We start from the raw sequence: 21,244 nt of genomic DNA, 5'->3' as shown, positions 1-21,244 counted from the left end.
GATGGCGTCGCAAACATCATGGAGAATTCTTGTCTCTGTAAACACCCCAAAATGCTGACAAGATCTATATGACGTTTACAGTCACATCAATTACCAAGAAGATCATTAGAACATGTCAGAATCAAAATATCTCCTTCAGCATGCAGACACAAGGCAATACCGATATCAGTGGTAACATAGGACTTCATCCGGTGAACCCAAGAAAGATAACATTTTAAGTAATGCTGCTACTGAATTTGCAAATTGCTTCCGAGGGCAGAAAGTTTTGCGTTGCTTTACCCCATAGTTACAGGGATTTGAAGGAGGAGCTCGCGCTTGTTATTTTCACCTGCGCTCAAAACGCCGTCGCAGGACAACTGCTTATGATCCGCACAAGTACTCTAAAACGTGGCAACATAACCATGGCAAACATGCTATGCATGTACGTCGATTCCCAACTACGGACATCGGACACATGCCGTGTGGCCCTCGCTGATATCGCCACCCGTCAGGAAACAATCAGGTTCACTGCATACTACTTAGTGTATGAGAAGGAAGAAGAGAGCATCCTAAATAATGTTGCCGTATACCGCATTATAGACATAGGAATTGCTTTAAAAGCGACTTATAAGCGCTTGATTCGTCCGGATGCACAATAAAGGATGGCAGAGGGAAGGCTTGTGATGCTACAATCTTAAAGACCTGGCATTGAACACCAGCCAGGCGATTGAAAAATGGGTCAGGATGCCCGTTCACCTTGATGACAAAGTGCAAATATTTTCCTCCGTTATTTAAACCCGAACAAGGTATTTTTAGCAAACCCCAAATGCTAAGCGCGCTACCAAAATGTTTGGAAGTGACATTGGTAAAGCAGACTTATAAGCGCTAACATAAGCTTTATGATAAGGTTTTATATTCTAGTGTTTCGTTCTTCAATATTTTTGTAGCCCAGCTTTCATTCTACAAAACTGGGTGGAGGCTTTTTTTTGTTCAATGATATTTATTGCCTCAAGGCATCAATTCGGTATGCGATGAAAAATCAAGAAATGACTAAATGGATGGAAAAAGGCTCGGTGCTGTCATGAAGTCCAGGAGTGAATGGTGATATTGTCCTTGCGTCCAGGCCATATACCAATATATTGATGCTTCTTCCATAAATTGATCCCACCCATAGCAGGAAACAATTCGCTCATAAATTGCTCTGTGCCCTTTATTGGCTGTGTCTTGGTGTTTCCTGTCCAACTTTATATTGTGCACTCCCTAGAGCAGCAGGCTTTTGCTGCGGCCGAGGTGTGCAACTCTTCCTTAAGCAGAAGACATGCTACTAATCAATTTCTTTTGTTTCCTTTATTTGTGCTTAACTGCCATAATGTCTGTGAAAAACTTAAAATGACTCTGCATCAAAACACTGAGCCAACTATGCGATTTCTGTGTCGTCATTCATGATCCCTGAGCCAATTATTTCGGTTGGCGTACGGCAGCTTTTTTCAGGCTCACTTGCAGCTAAAACAAGCAACCGGCTGCACAATACAAATTGCAGCTACCCTTGACCTTCGTTTGAACACGAGAATTTGGCGTTGCCTAAAACTAAAGTCGGAATTAGCTCACATTCGAGGTTGGCTTTCATCATCATCAGCCGGGTATATGACTGCAAGGCGACGGCCACTCCCATACTTATCCAATTAACCCGATCCTGTGCTAGCTCCATCCACCTGACCCCTGCGAATTTCTTTACCCCATCCGCCCGCCTAGCGTCCTGCTTCCCCCTGCTACGCTTTTATTCATCTGGAATGACAACCGGTTATCCTCGCTTCGCATTACATGCCCTACCCATTACCATTTCTTCTTATTTTTTTACTGCACAGTCGTTAACTCGAGTTATTTCTCTGACCCATCCTACACGGTTCTTATCTCTTGACGTTAGATCTATAAATTTTCGTTCCATAGTTCTCTGTGTTGTTCTCAACGTAATTACAACCCTTTTCATTAGTCTACGTTTTAGCTCCACAGGCTAATACAGGTAAGATTCAACTGTTGTGTACTTTACGCTTGAGGCTCAAATATACACATGCTCAAATATAGTAACGTGGCGGTGATAATGCCGTGATCACAGAAGAATGCACAGGAGTAGCCGGAATGAAATTAACTTTTTATTGGGTTGACTAACGCCTTCAAAATAATTGGACACTCAGCGGCTACTATAGCCGCAAACGTCATCGCTGGTTGTCAAATTACTAACCACGTCACATCGAGAAACGCTCAATTTAAAGGCGGCGAGGAAGCATTTAGATAGATCCGCAAAACGGTGTGCAGGATAACATGAAACGTAAACACTCCATGAGTGGTCGGAATCTGATACACCTAATGGCGCATCTTGTTTGAAAATGAAATGATAAAGCAGAATCTTTGGACAACAAGCATGAACAAGCAAAGTATAAAGAATCGATCCGTGCGTTGGAAGCACATTGATAAGGTCGCATGCCGACGGCTGTCGAAAAACACTAAATAAAGGCTTGAATTGTTCGTGACTTTATTAGGCGCAGCGCTTGAGAGCTGGCTCATGATTGTGGAGAGGCCACTATTTGGATTAGTGTGACACAATTGTCTCAGCCGGATTTAAAGACCACTTTGGTAAAAAACACCCACTTGCCGGCTATGTGCGGCGGATGGAAGCAGTACTACTGCTATGACTGCCTGATCTGGTTGTACAAGTGGTTCCCGTTGCTAGAAAATAAACGTTGGAATAGATGAGACTGGAGGTCGCGATTTCTTGTATAAGCTCAGGACACCAGTTTTGACGTAAGAAAGCATTGGAGGGCTAAATATAGAAGCTGAACATGGTAGTCATACGATCGAATTTTACACCATTCAACTGATGGATCACTGTGAAAAGTGGTTTTATGTGATATCACTGGCGCGAAAATGTAAACAAATAAAACCTTAATACTTATCACAGTTTTGAAGAAATAGCACAGAAAGGCTCAGTTCTTCAACCACACCACTGCCATATTCTTCGGTCGAACATTTTTTGCGCAACGAGCATTCTCAGTTTTTCTTTCAATATTCGCGCTCGCTTGATTCAATTTTCATTTCGGGGGGGGGGGGGGGGGGGGGGCGGAGGGGTGTGGAACTATGAAAACTTTGCTAATCTTGCCTCAATACTGGCTGATAGAGTGAATTTAGGGATTAATTGCTTTGTAAGTTGCTTTCTGTTAGAAATGAATTAGTTCCTTGGACCATCTTTTTGTCATCATCATCATCCTGACTATACCCACTGCAGGGCGAAGGCCTCTGCCACATTTCTCCACTTAACCCGGTTCTGTGCTGGCTGCATCCACTTGACCCCTGCGAACTTCTTAATCTCATCCGCCCACCTAACTTTCTGCCGCCACCTGCCACGCTTTCCTCCCTTGTAATCCAGTTTGTTACCCTAAGCGACCATCGGTAATCCTCTCTTCGCACTACATGTCCTTCCCATGTCCATTTAATTTACACTAGAATGTCGGTAACTTGAGTTATTTCTCTGACCCTCTCTGCATGCTTCCTATCCCTTAATGTTACCCCTACCATTTTTCGTTCCATAGCCCTCTGGGTTGTCCTCAACTGAAGTAGAACTCTGTTGGTTAGTCTCCACGTTTCAGCCCCATAGGTGAGTACAGGTAAGATGCAACTCTTGTACACTTTGCTCTTGAGCGATACCGGTAAGCTGCTAGCCATAATCTGCGAGTGCTTGCCAAATGCGCTCCATTCCAATCTTATTCTTCTTGTCATTTTCTTTTCATGGTCCGGATCTGAGGTTACTACCTGTCCTAAGTAGACATATTCGCCTACTACTTCCAGTACTTCGCTACCTAATGTAAACTGCTGTTCCTTCCCGAGGCTGTTGAACATTACCTTAGTCTTGTGCATATTGATTTTCAAGCCTACCTTCCTACGTTTCCTGTCTAGGTCATCATTCATTATTTGCAGTTCATCCCCCGAGTTGCTTAGCAAGGCAATGTCATCAGGAAACCGCAGATTACTGAGGTATTCTCCATCTACCCTTATCCCTAACGGCTCCCATTCTAAGTCTCTGAATACTGCCTCTAAGCAAGCTGTGAATAGTACTGGGGAGATTGTTTCTCCTTGCCTAACAGCTTTCGTTATGTTAATTTTGTTACTTTCTTTACGCATAACTATGGTTGCTGTGCAGCCACTATAGTATATATCTCCCAGCACTTTCACGTACGGCTCGTCTACCCCCTGATTTCGCAATGCCTGCATCACCGCCGAGGTTTCAACTGAGTCAAATGCTTTTTCTTAATCAATGAATGCTATGTGTAAGGGCTGGTTATATTCCGAACATTTTTCTATCACCTGATTGATGGTATAGATATGATCGATAGTAAAGTATCGTTTCCGAAACCCTGCTTGATCCTTTGCTTGATTGCAGTCTAAGGTTGTCCTTATTCTATTAGCGATTACCTTACTAAATACCTTATACGTAACAGACAGTAAGCTGATCGGTCTGTAATTTTTATTGTCCTTAGAGTCCCCTTTCTTGTGAATGGGGATAATGTTTGCATTCTTCCATGGTTCCGGTACCGTCGATGACACCCGGCACTGCGTATACAGGGTGGCTAGTTTTTCTAGCTCGATATCCCTCCCGTCCTTCAGAAAATCTGTATTTATCTGATCCTCTCGAGCTGATTTCTCCCTTTTCATTGTTTCTAGTGTTTTCTTGACCTCGCCCTCCGTCACTGGTGGAACGTCTGACTGTTTTTCCCTACCGCCAATCTCGTTACGGTCCTGACTACTTTGGCTACTGTAGAGATCTGTATAGAACTGCTCGGCTACTTTGACTATCTTGTCCATATTCGTGATGACGTTGTCCACTTTGTCCCTTATCGCATACATCTGGTTTTTTGTCTATGCAAAATTTCTTTTTTACCGTTTTAAGGCTTCCCCCGTTCTTTACAGCATGCTCAATCCTTTTATGTATGGCTCTAAAATAATTAAAAACATTTAATGGCTTTTGCGAGTACAATAGCTGTTCATCAAAATTATCGCATAATATCTTCATTACAAAATACGGCATCAATGTATGCTCTTCAGCTTTCAAAAAATGCTTTCAGCTGAAGTTTTCCAAGAAGTCGGTACATATGCTTCTTCCAGAAAGCTGTTTACTTACTGGAGCCTTTTATATAACAGTTTGAAACATAGCTCTCCCTTTCTCTCTCTCTTTTACATAGATACTTCAAAGCCCTGTGCAAGTCTCTCTGGTGCAAATTTCTACGGCGGGGTGGGAGCAAACTTCGTGCCACTGTCTCGACTTCGAGTTTTTAAACGAAGCATCAAGCAACTCCCGCATGGCGGTTTGTCATAGGCTTTCGCTGATAAAGTAAGTAGTATTGACTCAATTAAATATTAATAAATTTGCATCACACTTACAGATTTATGAAATAGTGAATCAATTTAAATTTGCATATATATTCAACATTCATAAGTTTCGACATAAAGTTATAACGAGCTTCATTGTAAGGCGAGGTCGTTTTCTAGGGCTAGGCCGAGGCTTGCGGGTAGGCGTTGGCTCAAACAGCTGGTGCTCGCGCCTTGTGCCGGCGCGCTGGGGCCAGGTCACCTTCTTTACAAGGTAAACAACTTAGTAGATGTTTGCGGCGTATTGTAACCCCTGAATTATTCATTAAATTTAACATACCCCAAATCGTCGAATCATTGAAGCGGGGAATGGGGTACAGCGGTAAACAAAAACAATGGATACGTGGTGACCTCTGCTCGAATAGTGACCATGTGGTACATAGCACTTTAGATAAATCAGCATAAACTAACCAAACTACATAAGCGTCTGAATTAATAAAAATCGTTCAAAAAAAGCTAGCTGTGGCTACACAGGTTACGTCTGTATATCTCGAATCAAAAAGTCTACTGTGAAGACCTTGGTCTTAATGTCACTGATTTTCAACCTGTAGTCTGTGTAGCGGCGAGTCTTTAGCTCTTCTTTCGTAGTTGTGTCGTCGTTGTCTTCACTCTGTTGGCTGTGGTCACTGGCAGTACACGCTGTTTAAAGTCGCTTGTAGGCCTCTTGTCATCGTCGGTTAGCGAGACGCTCCTCTCGTTGCTCAGGTGTTTCAGCTGCTAGTTTAGCTTTGGCCTTCTCATTTTTTAATCCGCAACTGCTCAGCAACTCCTGAAGTAAAACTTGTTTCACAGTATTCGATGATCTGGCTACTTTCAGTTGATATAGCCAAACGGCGCTGTTCATCTTCCTTTTGACGCCGTTTAGCAAGGCGTCCCTGTCGTGCTTCTGGCATTCCATCCGCTCATTTAGCCTTGCGATTTCGCTGCTTTTTAGCCAACTCCCAAGTTACCAAATTTGGATCGCTGTTTCTGCGCTACCGGCGGTTGCTTCTTTTGCCATGGCGAGTGTCTGCGCCTGTTCTATGAGCAAGCGGGAATTATCGAGGAAGAGAAGCGGCGGCGCACATTTGCAGTAGCGCACGGCGGCGGCGGCAGGTGAGGCGACGGAGTCAGCTGCGGCAGCGGCAACGGCTGCCACCTTCGCCGTGCATGACTTCACTCATCTTCGCGCATGCGCAGAAGTGTAAATCTGAGACAGGTTCACGCGAAACGCGGGGTTGACAAGCTTAGTGAAGCTTTTCGCCTTGAAAGATGTCGACCCGACTGCCTGCGGCTGCGTTTCGATGAAAGCGAAACGAAGAGGCATCCATGTGCAGTGCGATTTCAGTTCTCGTTAGAGATCCCCAGGTGGTCGAAATTACTGTGGAGCCCTCCACTACGGTACACCTTTCTCTCGTTCTGGTTCATTCCTACCTTCAGTTCTTCCTTTACGGCGCGGTTCAGGTGTCCACAGAGCAAGTGTGGTAGATACTGCGCCTTTCCCTTCTTGAGAACAAATTACTAATCGAGGTATTGAAAAGCATCACTAGATATTATTGATAGTTTGAACAGGATATTTGAAACGTAGAAAATACAGGATAGTACGCAGCCAATCAAACAAAGAAAACTAGAAAACCAACTACATGAGCAAAGCGTTTTATGCAGTAGCAGAACTCGTAATGCCTAAACGATCCTAACTAATGCCTAACTTCGATCCAAAAGTATAAACACGCACGCACATCGAAGCGCTCCATCGATTAGGCTGTGGCATTGACCAATACAGAAACAAATTATCAAATTTAAAATATTCTAAACTTGCAGACAGCTTGAAATATATTACGGCCGCGTTTTCACATTTGGGCGGAAATACACTTTTCAGTACAAGAACCAAATATCGCTCTTCACATTAGATCAGTTAAATCTACTTATTGAATACAGGCATGACGTTTTAAGAGCTCTTTGTACATAGGAAATCAGTTCCTAATGAAGTGTATAGGAAACAAATTTTCTGATGAGTTTAGCAACAACCTTTCTGTCGTTGCTGCTGTGTATACTGTTTTTCTGGAACTGCGCTAATACACGCGCTCTGTAGAAAACTCTCCAGTTATCCCGAAACTGCTCATGGTAGATTAGGAACAAAACGTTTAAAGTACAGATGTATGTAAAAGAGGAGGCAAGGAAGCCTTCTGGTAAGAGTTGTTTAGACAAATATTTGCTACCTTGTGTACAAAACTGGTCATTATTGGTGAAGATGTTATAGGCAGCTGATATAATGTCGAAGAAGTAGGCCAAAATCTTTACATTGAAACAGAAATTTATTATGAAACCAAAGTACAGGGTAGCGTATTACCTTGCGGATCTCTTGGATGCGCAGACGAGGTGTTTGGGGCTGCTCGCTTCAAACAATTGGTTATAGTTGTGCTTATAGTGTCAACCATTACAATATTTTATATGACCGCACTACATTTATTTTGGTTTGGTTTATTTTTGGGGGTTTGACGTCCCAAAGTGACTCAGGTTATGAGAGACGCAGTAGTGGAGGACTGCGAAAATTTAGACCGCCTGGGGTTCTTTAACGTGCACTGACATCGCACAGCACACGGGCACCTTGCGTTTCGCCTCCATCAAAAAACGACCGCCGAGGCCGGGATTCGATCCCGCATTCTCGGGAACAATAATCAAACGCCTTAACCAATTAACCAACCTTATTTTATAAAATACACGCCGTTGTACTTCACTGCGAACGCGGAAGGCCTACTAAGTCAACATATAGAGTTTAAAATGGTGCTTAATTTGGAGCACATTGCTTAAATGGAGTACGGCGACTTTGCCTTAGTGTGTCGTCTGTTGCTATGTGGTTTATGATTTGAAAAAATGTCTGACATCGCCAAGCATGCCTGCCAGTAGATGTCCATTAGTATACGTGGAGATATGCGCTCAGCACCTCGATTTCCCGCCATGATACTTACCTGAAAGAAGTTGAGGATGACTCATAAGGACTAGGTAGGCACGACAACTTAATTAAACGGTCTACCAAGTGAGAGGGCAAAATGGCGTTAAGAAAGGTGATTATTTGTTGTAAACCAATGTGGGGGGTTTTCTCTTCCGGAGCTCAAGAACATGCCAATATTTTTCAACAAGTTTTCAAGCTTAGGACAATTTGTCATTCACCGATTTGTGCACATTTTGTGCACATATTACTATATAAATGAAATCTTCGCTAACACACCCGGTTCCCAATGTTTCACGGTGACGGCAAAAATAGCATCGGAGTCGCAATGGATGTATGTAACTCTGTGTAAGTTATGTGACTACGTCTGTGTACTTCCTTCCAAGATCAGTCTCATGCGGTGCCTTACACCTGGCATGTTGCCTTGGAAAAGTTTGTACAGAGGGCCATCCATGAAAAGCCTGGTACTGTGACGAAAAAATGTGTGTGCGCATAGGGATCAGATCCTCGGCCAAGAACTTGACTTCACAATACAATAGCGAAATGATACTGTATTTCCATGTGAAGGCTGTGAAGGCTGAAAATCTTTTTAAACGATCGTGGTACTGCTACCGCTGTCGTGGCGAAACAGCGGTTTTTTACCAATCCTCATTCCAACTGGTAAAAGAAGCAGTTGTGATTTTTCTACAATGATCACTAAAGATATCTGAATTGATTGCGCATGGCAACATTGAAGACTTGGATTTCGAAGCATGACTTAGAAATGTTTAGTACGGCACACGAATCACTTTCGGTTTTGACCGCGTTTAGTAATAGTTGGGTCGCTGCCAATGCCGGCCGCACTCGTTGCAGTTGACTAAATCGATGGAAGAAAGTTAATTTCGTAGACCTAACTCGAGAGAAACTGGACGGAGCGAAACAGGAGGACGAGCAAACTAACATTCTGGTTGTTTGACCAGCTTAAATAAATAAAGGAAGCTCATTCAATCAAAGACAGATCAAACAGGATACACACTTTTCAGACAAACAAATGTTGATCTTAGTCACAGCGCCGTCATTTTGTTGTGGTTAGAAACCTTAATTCTCTTTATGTTATTTATAGAGACGAGCAAACTGGACGGAGCGAAATAGGAGGACGAGCAAACTAACACTCTGGTTGTTAGACCAGCTTAAATAAATAAACCAAGCTCATTCAATCAAATACAGATCAAACTGGAAACACACTTTACAGACAAATACTAATAAATGTTGATCTTAGTCACAGTGCCGTCATTTTGTTGTGGTTAGAAACCTTAATTCTCTTTATGTTATTCATAGAGAGGAGCAGCTGACGCTCACATTCATTGCCTGTTGGTTTCAGCAGCTTCAAGGTGTCTGAGTGTGTACTGATTGATGCACTCAAAAAGCATGCAATCAAAGTTTTAATTGCAAATGCAACACATGCAAATACCTTGCACCGCTGCAGACAAAAGTAAACGGCGCTTGCTATTTCGTTCTAACATTTTTCACGCGTTGCATTTTTAAACAGGGTGTCATGGTATTTACGAACCGTATTATTTAGTAGACGCCTGTGCCTTTTCACTTGAATAAATATTGTTTTCCGATCTCCAGTGCAGAAGGCTCAATTTTAATGTGAATGCAAAACCATGCTTCGTTTCCTAGTGTTTCACCATTTCTACGGTATATTTCTAGATTTCTCACCGTATCCATGACATTATTCTTACCCTCTTTCAGAAGGTTTTTAAGCCATATTCCTTCCTTGCCTACATAATTTTTACCGCACGACAACGAACTGGAATGAACTTCACTCTCGCCGGCATAAATTGGTTTTATGTTTTCATAGCATGCATTTGCAATGAACCCGTGACGTTAATTTTTCTGCAAATCTTAGCTAGCTTATCGGTGGAAAATAATACGACTTCAACTTTCACTTCATTGCCTATCATTTTTGCTCGCTGTGAGAGGTGGTGGATATAAGAAGAAACTTCTATTATTTCGTTTTTCTAATCATTCGAACGACGCACTACACTTCCGTTCATTCTGGGCTACCTAATAGAGGCACTATTTGAGCAAGTAAGTCATGATTTAACCAGCGTACACAAGGGGGCAAATTTTATATATTTCATTGTATGACAGTAGGATTTCTTAAGGGCAGTAATAGGGCACGATTTGTGTACATCACCTTATAGTAATCATGATTGACAGGAATCAAATGCAAATATTGTTTAGTGTTGCATCTACATAGTTCCAACATGTATTATGAGGTCTCGTTCTAAGATTAAGATCAGGGATCCTTGTTAAATTACCTTTAGGGCGTTCACTTTGTAGTTTGAGCGGATGATTGAAATTTACAAACATGTTTTGAATTTTTACAAACGTTCGGTGTTATTACATTCACAATCTATACAATATCAGCGAATCATTTACAAAGCGAAAGCAATGCAGACCTTTGATTCTTCTAAAAGCTCTAAGACTTCTCTCCTTTTGTGCCATTAGTTGGCCTCTAAACGAAAGTTCTATTCCCGATCCAATGTGAAATGCTTTCTTGTGTGAGCAGATGTCACTTCTGATGTACTGAAATGTTCATTAAATACGTACACTTTTATGGTTTAAGTACTGAAACCTCCCATGCAAAAACATGTATCATTTAGGAATGCAACTCGATAAAGTAGTCAATGCCGCTCTGTACACACAAATATCTCGTCATACGGCAGAGAGTACATTCCTTTGACATCGAATGACCATTCCATCATTAGATGGGTCTACGTTTTTATGAACTGAATTGCACAAGAACCAATTCGTCCAGTGACATCAAGGTTTAGTTAGTTTACTGATTCCATCGCCGTGCTCAACAATTAAGCAGATAAATCAGCTCAATGGCAAACATCCTGTAGCAGCTGAATTCTCGAAGCAGACAAATCATACGTCACTAGCTTATGTGTAGCAATAACAAAGAGAGTTTTGCGCGTTACATCATACCACATGATGCCGCTTTCGAGGATATTATTGATGTATATTTAAATTGTTTTCCGTGCGTCGATTTTTATCCTTCTGTTTATCGAAACTAACATTTTATTTTCACGGACCAATGCTCATCCTCGTGTTCTCACTTCTTCCTATTTGCATCGTGCTGCCTCTACAACATGGATTACCAACTTGCGTAAGGTTCTCTTTTAGCAAGAAAATCTGGGAAATGTGCCTCAACCGATGCGATCTTCCACTCGTGCTTGCCCGTGTTTTACATCCTTTTATTACCTGGCACCGCTGCGCTAACCTGCTTTAGCCTTTCGTTAATACAGAGTATCTGCGGCTGTCATACGAGTGGCGAATGTAAGAGCTTCTCCAGTTAAACTAATCGAAGCTACAGCCAATTTCTCCGTCGTCATTTCGGTGCAATTGCAACACCTTCAAAGTGCTCCAAACATCAATACTGCCGTGGCACCGCTCATCAAAAAAGAAGTAAGTTTTGAGAATTTGGAGACAGTATAAACGCGCAAAAGGTGGAACCAGGGTTGACAACACAGCTGCCCATATCATGTAGACTGACCTTTATTTCCAATACATCTTTTCTTATTTGGCAGTTTCTGCCTCCCTTGCTGTCGATTCGACATTTGCTAGTCGGTGGGTTGCGCGTACCGCACTTACGTTGCATTCTCACCCTCAATTTAGGCATTGATATTCTCTGCCGGAAAATGCGAACTAGTGACAGCAGACAAACCAGCGTCTTGAGCTCCATTCCGCCACTCATGGTGGTACAAACGTTTGATACGGCGCAGTAGGAAACGATGTTAACCAGATATTAGTAGGTTTGCTGAACTGTGATGGGGAGGAATAGCCTACAATAGTTACACGCTCTCTAGGCAATGCGAAATAACTGGACTCGCCTCTCTATATACAGACCATCGCCCCCAGTTTCCCGGCGGACGCTGCACTGATACGGCTGTGAGCATGGTGCTAATACGTGGGCAGCCCGCTACTATAGGCGCCTATGCTAGGAACCAAGGGATGGTTTTCGGAAGCCAAAACGAGAAACTTAGAAAACGACCCCCATAAAATTATTTTACTTTACTTCCCTTCAATCGCGCTAACAACACTATACACATACTGACACTTCATTTACCATGTATATTCGGCGTCATACGAGGTACCTTGTGCCAAGGATATGGCGTAATTATAGCCGGACACAAGCGCAAGGGCTTACCTTAAAACAATAAAAATATATAATATTGTCACGTCTTGGTAGAACACCAAGGAGAACCTAGCGATAGATGGTTTGAATGGTCGACCAGAACAAGTCTTGCGTTCAAGCTTCTTTCACTTCCAGGCTCGCGCTTGTCGTCTCAGATGTCATCTTTTGCGTCGTCTTCTATATGCGTCATTTTCCCCCCTCCTCAGGAAGCATCGGCTCGATGAGGTCAGTCTGAGTTGTACGGCTTCATACGCACAAGGTGGACGACGTCTGCTTATTGCTGGCGTCGCTTTGATGTCGACACCTTGTCTGGCACCACCTCAACGTCGGTTAAACGTCGCTAAACAACGTAGGGCCCGAATTATCGCCGCAGTAGTTTTTCGGAGAGTCCACGGCGGCGAATAGGAGTCCAGACCCACACTTTGTCGCCAGGTTCGTACATGACATGTCGGTGTCTCTGATTGTAGCGTCGTGCATCATGCTCTTGCTGATTTTTGATCCGCACACGCGCTAGTTGTCGAGCTTTCTCTGCACGCTGAGCGAATTCCTCGGCGTCCTGATCGAGATCATCGGTGTCAGCATTTGGGAGCAACATTGCATCCAGCATAGTTGTTAGTGGTCGCCCGTGAAGGAGGCTGAATGGTGTCATACGAGTGGTGTCTTGGCGTGCCGTATTTTAGGCGAACGTGACGTAGGGAATAATTTCGTCCCAATTCTTGTGGTTCACGTCGACGTACATGCAAAGCATGTCTTCGATGGTCTTATTGAGACGTTCCGTCAACCCATTGGTTTGGGGGTGATAGGCTGTAGTTTTACGATGACTGGTGCCACTGATGCGGAGAACGGTCTCCAAAAGTTCGGCCGTAAATGCAGTTCCTCGGTCTGTTTTAATGAGTGCCGGAGCGCCATGCCTCAGGACAATGATCTCAACGAAGAACCGAGTTGCTTCAGCGGCGGTACCCCTTGGTCTCCGCGTAGCGGGTTAGATAATCGGTGGCGACAATTACCCATTTATTTCCGGCTGTGGACATCGGAAATGGTCCCAGGAGGTCCATCCCGATTTGTTTGTTGGCACTTGAAGAGGGTGGAGTAGGCCAGCTGGTTTTTCAGGGGGTGATTACGGCGCTGGCAGTCTATGCACGTACGTACATAGTGTTTCACTGTCGCCGGCAGTTTTGGCCAGTAGTATCCATGCTATACTCTAGCCAAAGTGCGGGTGTAGCCTAGGTGATCGACGGTTGGCTCGTCGTGACATGCTTGCAAAACTTCACTGCGGAGAGCTGATGGGACGACGAGTAAATGACTGTTTCCCCCTGGGCGGAAGTTCTTCTTGTAAAGCACGTTGTTGCGAATAAAGAACGAAAGCATTATTCGGGCGAAAATCTTAGGCACAACCGTAGTTCGCTTTTCCAAAAAATCAATAAGAGGGAGCATTTGCTGGTCCTCTCGCTGCTGTTGGGAAAGCGTTGCGTCATCTATGACACCTAAAAACGCAGTGCCTTCATCGGTCATAGTGGAAGGTTCGACCAGCGCTCGGGAAAGGCAATCAGCATCCGTGTGCTTCCTTCCAGATTTGTAAATAATGGCCATGTCAAATTCTTGTAATCGAAGGCTCCAACGCGCGAGTCTCCCTGAAGGGTCGTTTAGGTTCGTCAGCCAACAGAGTGAGTGATGGTCGCTAACGACTTCAAAGGGGCGAGCATACAAATAAGGGCGGAACTTCATAACCGCCCATACCACTGCAAGACATTCTTTTTCGGTTGTCGAGTAGTTCGCTTCCGCTTTAGATAGGGTCCTGCTGGCGTAAGAAATTACTTTTTCCACACCATCCTGGCGCTGCACCAGCACAGCACTTAAGCCCACGTTGCTGGCATCCGTATGAAGCAGTGTAGGGGCGTCGTCATCAAAGTATGCCAGGACAGGTGGTGTCTGTAAACGTCTCCGCAGCTCATTAAAAGCTTGTTGCTGTTCTTCACCCCAGCTAAAGACAGCGTTGTCACGCGTCAACCAAGTTAATGGCCAGGCAATTCGTGAGAAGCCAGCAATAAACCGACGGTAATAGGCGCAAAGACCCAGGAAGCGCCGCAATGCCTTTTTGTCCGTAGGTGTTGGGAACTTGGCGACTGCGGAGAGCTTTTCAAGATCAGGCCGCACACCTTCTTGGCTAACGACGTGCCCTAAGAACTACAGCTCGTCGTAACCGAAGTGGCACTTCTTGGGTTTTAGGTTGAGGCCTGCAGATCGTATGGCCTGAAACACAGCTAGCCAACGGCGTAGATGCTCTTCAAATGTGGCCGAAAACACAATCACGTCATCAAGATACACCAGGCATGTTTGCCACTTAAGTCCCGAGTGCACAGTGTCCATCAGCCTCTGAAATGTTGCTGGTGCCGAGCACAAACCGAACGGAAGCACCTTGAACTCATACAATCCGTCGGGAGTGACGAATGCTGTCTTCTCCCGATCCCTCTCATCTACTTCTATCTGCCAATATCCACTTTTCAAGTCCATCGATGAGAAGTAACGCGCATTTCGTAGGCGATCAAGAGAGTCGTCGATGCGAGGAAGAGGGTACACGTCTGTTTTAGTCACTTGGTTGAGCTTGCGGTAGTCTATGCAAAATCGTAAGCTGCCGTCCTTCTGTTTAACAAGCACCACGGGGGAAGCCCAGGGGCTCTGTGACGGCTGGACAACGTCGTCTCTAAGCATTTCGGTCACCTGGCGCTGAATGGATTCACGTTCTTTCGGAGCCACACGGTAAGGATTTTGTCGAATCGGGCAACTCGAGTCATCCGTAATGATTCGACGTTTTGTCAAGGGCGTTTGGCCGACCCGTGATTCGGAAGCAAAGCAGTCTCGAAATTGATCTATGAGATCCAAAAGGCGGTCCCGTTCTGAAGAAGACAAATTTGGACTCACATCGACGATGGTTACGGGCGTCGTGCACATTGGCCCTTTCTGTTGCAGTGAGAAGCAGTGCGGCGCATTTAGGATGCTGTCGAAAAAGGCCACAGTTGTGCCTTTCGGAATTTGCTGACGCTCGTCGCTGAAGTTTATCAGCAGCACTTCGGTCTGTCCATCGGTCAAGTTGACTAGCCCCCGAGCTATAGAAACACCTCGGCTTAGTACCAGGGTGACTGCCCTTTGGCGATTCCATCACCGGTATGCGCCACGTCGCACTTCTCTTGAACAAGAGAGCATGATCGCGGAGGTAATGTCACCGTCTCCTTAGCGACGCGTAAGGGCATCAGTGGTACTTCCGCATAACCAAGGTCTCAATGATTCTTGGTGAAGGCAACGACGCTATCTCGAATGCTGATTACAGCCCCATGAAGGCGCAGAAAGTCCATGCCCAAGATGAGGTCTTTGCAACAGTCAGGGAGAATAACGAAACTGCCAACAAACACCGCGTTTCCTATTCCTATCCGGGCAGTGCACTTCCCTGTCGGTGCCAGTAGCTGACCCCCAGCACATCTAATTACTGGCCCCGTCCATTCGGTTCTTACTTTACGCAGCGTATCAGCCAGTTTCTGGCTAATAATTGAAAAATCCGCTCCGGTATCCACTAGAGCATGTACCTCCAGCCCGTCAATAGAAGCGGCGAGGTCAGAACTAACAATTTTATCCAGGTTGCTCGTCTTTTTCGGCAGTTGCGGCGGAAGTGCAGCAATGTCGGCGCCGTCGGCTTCGTCGTCGGGGCTGCTCATCTGGTGCGGCATTTTCGGCGGTAGTGCGGCGATATTAATGTTAATGTTAACAGCGGAGTCAGAAGCACAGGTTGTCGGCGGTTGCGGCAGTGGTGAGGGGTTTGGCATTTTTCGACTGGTTGCAACCTCCCCTCGCGAGGTTGTGGCTGTTAGTTTCCCCAGTGAGGGCTCGCGGACCGCCGTCCGCTAACGTCAGCAATGCTACGGCGCATCGGCGAAGGATAACGCTGTGGTGATGGGGAAGATCGGCGGCGGAAGCCCCGGGATTTGTTTTCCCTGCTGACCGGAGGGTCGTCATCGATTTGGGCAGTGTCGGCATCGAAGTATTGGCGAGCAGAAGCAGGCGGAAAGGCTTGCCCCTCTTCGCGGTAGTGGCAGTACCGATACACATGGCCAGGTTGTCCGCAGTAGAAACAGAGTGGCCGGCTATCATAACTGCGCCACCTGTCCGTTCGGCGTGGTTGAAAGCGCCTGGAAGGCGCCCACTGAGGTCCACGGAAGAGTCGCGTTTTTTGACCGCTCGATGAGCTCGGTGGGGCGTGGTCTGGAGGCGGGCGACGAAGGACTGCGGCATAGCTCTCATGTTGCGGCTCGTGGTAAGGTGAAGGAACGTCGGCCGTGAAGCTGACCGGTTGTAGAGCGTGGTATGGCTCCGAAATAGCTGCCGCGTTGTCGACGGGGTGAGACTGGTTACATGGTGCAGACGGTGATAAGGCATACCGAATTTCATTCCTGATGGTTTCCACGAGGGCCTGTGATGACTGAGCCTTCATAGCCGTAATTCGCTGGAGCTCCTCAAGGACAATTTCTCTAATGAGGTCTCGAAGAGCGGTCCTATCGGTTGCATTCAGCGCCGCCGCAGTCGTCGAAGCACAGGTAACGGGTCGGTTGTACTGGCGGTACCGGTCTTGTAGGGCTCGCCCTATAGCAGTAGCGTCCTTAACGAACTCTCTCACCGTTTTAGGTGGGTTGCGTACCAAGCCGGCAAACACCTGTTCTTTGACACCATGCATGAGATGCCGTAGCTGCCTTGGCTCACTCATATCAGGGTCGGCACGGCGAAAAAGGCGAGCCATGTCTTCCGCAAACATAGCCACGCTCTCATTTGGCTTCTGGGTGCGCCCTTCAAGCAGGCGCAGCGCATTGTCCCGTCGGTCAGTTCTCGCGAAAGTGTCGACCAGCTGGCAGCGGAAGTCATCCCATGTGGATAAGCTGGCCTCGTGGTTCTCAAACCACGTTCTAGCATTATCCTGAAGGGCAAAATAAACATTACAAAGCTTCTGGTCTGCGCTCCACTGGTTCATATTGGCCACTCGCTCAAACTGGTCGAGCCAGTCCTCCACATCTTCAAACGCTTCCCCGCGAAAGCACTCTGGCACCTTGGTGTTCTGTAGAGTCACCGGCGTTGGGTTGGTATGTGCCATGGCTTGGGAGGTCTGAGGAACTTGGGCGTTTGAGGAGTCGTTCGGAGGACTGTACTCCGGCGCTAGGCCTAGAAGGCGGCGGCTAGTACGATGGACAGGCGTATCGATGTTTGGGATCCGCTGTGGACTGCCGGAAGGAGTCCTATGCATACCCAGCACCTCCACCATAGTCACGTCTCGGTAGAGCACCAAGGAGAACCTAGCGATAGATGGTTTGAATGGTCGACCAGAACAAGTCTTGTGTTCAAGCTTCTATCACTTCCAGGCTCGCGCTTGTCGTCTCAGATGTCATCTTTTGCGTCGTCTTCTATATGCGTCAATATGTGGCATTCGTAGCTGCTACGAAAAGACAAATATATTGCTGCGCAACCCATCTGAACCGCTTCATGTCAAAAGTAAAATGCGCACTAGTTGTGTGGAAAGGAAAAAAACACGTTTGCCACTTTAAGCCCTGAGCTCCAAAGAGTGAACGTTCCCTACTCATTCAATCGTTTAAAAACCGGGAATAACCGGGAATAGGGCAAAAACCGATAATAAGAGAGAACGTATCGCTTAGGAAACCAAAATTTCTGATCGATGATGATGATTACAGAGAAGTAAAAATCGCCAATTTTGATATAGGCACTGCTGTTAAGCTTAGCAAAACAATTCCACCTGCTCAGAATCCAAAAAACGTCTGAAGCCGACAACTACTGTACATGCACGGCATAGGTCCAGATGTCGATGCAAGCCCAGGGCGTAGTACCTTAGCATCATGGCTCCAGCTAAAGTGGCAATAAGGATAGCAAAATCAATTATATGATATAGGATATAGTAATATTCATTGTATGGCAATTTGCGCTTGAACTTACCTCCGATGATATCTCTAGTAACGTCTTTTTTTTTTATCTCAATGTGTCTGTTTAACATGTTTTCGTATAATTATGGGCGTATTTTACTTTGAGAATAAAACTTGGAAAAGGGAAAGCTTCCTAAAATGGCCGCCAGCATAAAATATTACCGCACTGCGCAAACTTTTAACCGTTCGCAATGGACATTTGCTTACTGAAAGAGTGCAATTGCAATACTGCTAACGAGGTATTTTGTCAACATTTTCTTTCTTTCAGGAAAGGTCAGTTCCACTACGTGAAAGAGTAAGTAATTGTGCAATTTATTACGTTTGTATTCGAAGTTTATGATTCGAGTAGTTTCCGCATAATTGTTTAAAGGATTATTTCAATATTTATAATCTTGGCTAAAACTCTATGTGAGCCCAGTCGAAAAAAACTACAGAAAATTTTCTGATGTTACGACAGAATTTCTGTGCGGTTTTTGACGGGAAACCTGTTGTGACAACAGAACATTCTGTCGTAACATCAGAAATTTCTGTAGTTACAACAGAAATGTGCTACAGAACTACAGACAACAGAAATATACAACAGAAAAACTACAGAACTACAGAAAAGTCTGATGGTTACGACAGAACTACAGGACTTTTTGTCGTATTTTTGACACAGTTCTGTAGGTTTTTTCGACTGGGAGTCATTTGTTATGCAGGAGTGGATGGCTCCAGAGTGTTTTTACTACACTGCATTCTTTCTTTCAAAAATATTTGACATGGTCCAGTGAGACAATTAACATCATCTTATAGAAAATGTTTCCGTCGAAGATCTGTAGGTCGATAATGTTATCTAGCTATTCTTCCGCCATTATCACACCTTTACACAAGCATTGCGCTCTCAACGACAGGTAGAGAGGGTTAATCCCTAATCCATAATTCCTAATCCCTAACAAGAAAGGGCAAAATTATTGAGCCAATAAAACAGATAGTCAAGGCAACCATGTATAATGTGACTAAAGTTACATATACTAATAATTGGAGGGGAACATATTCAACATATTATTGGGTATATACGACTTCAGAAATTAAGTTGCGGAATATAGCATTGTTTTAAGCGAGTATGACAACACTTCTGAAAAACCACATCTTTTATTCTTAACGCCGATAAAACAAGAGCAAAATAAACTGAAAATACTGTTGTTGTCTTCCTCTAATGTATATAAATATATTCTTGGCGATGATGTGGATTCAAATATGAATAGCTGTTGCCCGATACCGCAATCTATTCTTCTACTTAAGAAATCGGCACTAATCGAATAAGTTGAATAAGATGGCGTCCTGCTTAGAGGCAGATCAAGAAGTTAAAGCAACGGACCATATGTGCGTCTTTGTTGTTGTCCAAATTTAAAGGCGATTTCAGCTCTGTTTTCGCTTAAAATGTTGTACACTAATTTGGTGGTGATCATAAATTCGTCGAAAAGTTTGTTCTTTTCTGTGCCTATTGCATTCAATGCCTCGGTAGTTTAGCACACAGGCCAGCTCCGTTGATACATTGTGACGATGCTTTATTGCATCAGCGCCATGAACTGTCTATTCAATACGAACAGAGTAGGTTTGTACGCCTATGTTAATCGAGGCTTCCATTTGAGCTTGCTACCATGCCTTCCTTGACTTATATTATGAAAAACTCGCTTAATGTGATATGGCCTGTCGGTTTTGCCACTGCAAAAAAATTGTAAGAAAAAATCTCCAATAAAAGGTATTAGATTGGTAGTTTGAGCGCACATTTAGTCCAGGTGCAATAAGCTGGCGTGATACATAATACTGATGTCTGACAGAGATTTTTCATTTTAATACACACCGCTGCTCGACAGTACACCAGACCGCAACATCCAAATTACCGCATGCCAAATACACAATAAATGTGGATATCAACGAGTGTTGAGGTGACCGCTAGTTGGTAATACATTTTGGAATAACAGCGCGAAGGACGAGGACGAAGATTAGAAGGACACAAACACAGCGCTGTGTGGATATCAAGCCCGCTAGTAGGCATGTCGTACGTATATCATACCTGCGTCCGTGCAAGAGGGCCACGGTTCGAATCCTGGTGCCAACCAAATCTACAGAACAAAACAAAAATCTCCATGTGGCTGGAATTGCATAATTAGATATGGTGTTCGACTTGACTCCGGTGAACACCTCCTGAAACATGCTGCCTCAATGGAAAAAAATATGTCCACCTTGGTGCAGTACCTGCCACTCTTCAATAAACAGCCGCCTTGCAGTCCCCAGCGGCTGCGGAGCCGCATTTGCAGGCAGCAGTCACGTCTGTAACAAAGCAGATTGGGCTAAGAATTACTGGCTGCGCGAGCAGACCTCCACGTCAAACTTAGCGTCAGAGTATGTGACGCTAGCACCCTAGCTAGTGAAGCTACTTTAGTACTGCAGTTCGAGGAACTACCAGCACCAAATCGGACGCCAGCGGGTGTAGTGATTTAGGAAGACGAAGTGAGCTAAGCACTACACTAAACGGCATTATGTAGCGCGTTATAGAGGTTGAGTGGAAAGATGACAACTACTAGTAAGGAGCCATGTCTATAAACATACAGGGAAAATATAGACTAGCTCTGGCCCAATATTTAGGGTAATCTCCCCAGGTGGAGTAGATTTCCACTACGATTTCCACTATGAATTCGCTCTCGCCCTACCATCTGTTCTGCTGATTGTCCTTGCTAGCTAAGTTGGTAGAGCAACGGCCCCGGATAAGGCGGTTGC

The 21,244-nt window shown here is 44.9% G+C and overlaps 1 protein-coding gene across 1 annotated transcript in view; it reads left to right on the top strand.

The window, feature by feature from the left end:
- The window catches only part of LOC146177313 (uncharacterized), a 218,312-nt gene that overhangs the window by 164,472 nt on the left and 32,596 nt on the right, over positions 1 to 21,244 (top strand). Inside the window, exons 9-10 of the mRNA XM_084580427.1 lie at positions 5,211 to 5,359; positions 18,753 to 18,779. Of these exons, the coding sequence (XP_084436553.1) occupies positions 5,211 to 5,359; positions 18,753 to 18,779 (176 nt within the window). The remainder of the gene's footprint in view (positions 1 to 5,210; positions 5,360 to 18,752; positions 18,780 to 21,244) is intronic.

Source organism: Amblyomma maculatum, chromosome 10 (genome assembly GCF_055883805.1).
Source record: "Amblyomma maculatum isolate TAMU_Amacu chromosome 10, ASM5588380v1, whole genome shotgun sequence".
Lineage (NCBI taxonomy): Eukaryota > Metazoa > Arthropoda > Arachnida > Ixodida > Ixodidae > Amblyomma > Amblyomma maculatum.
This window is presented reverse-complemented; position numbering and strand designations above follow the sequence as displayed.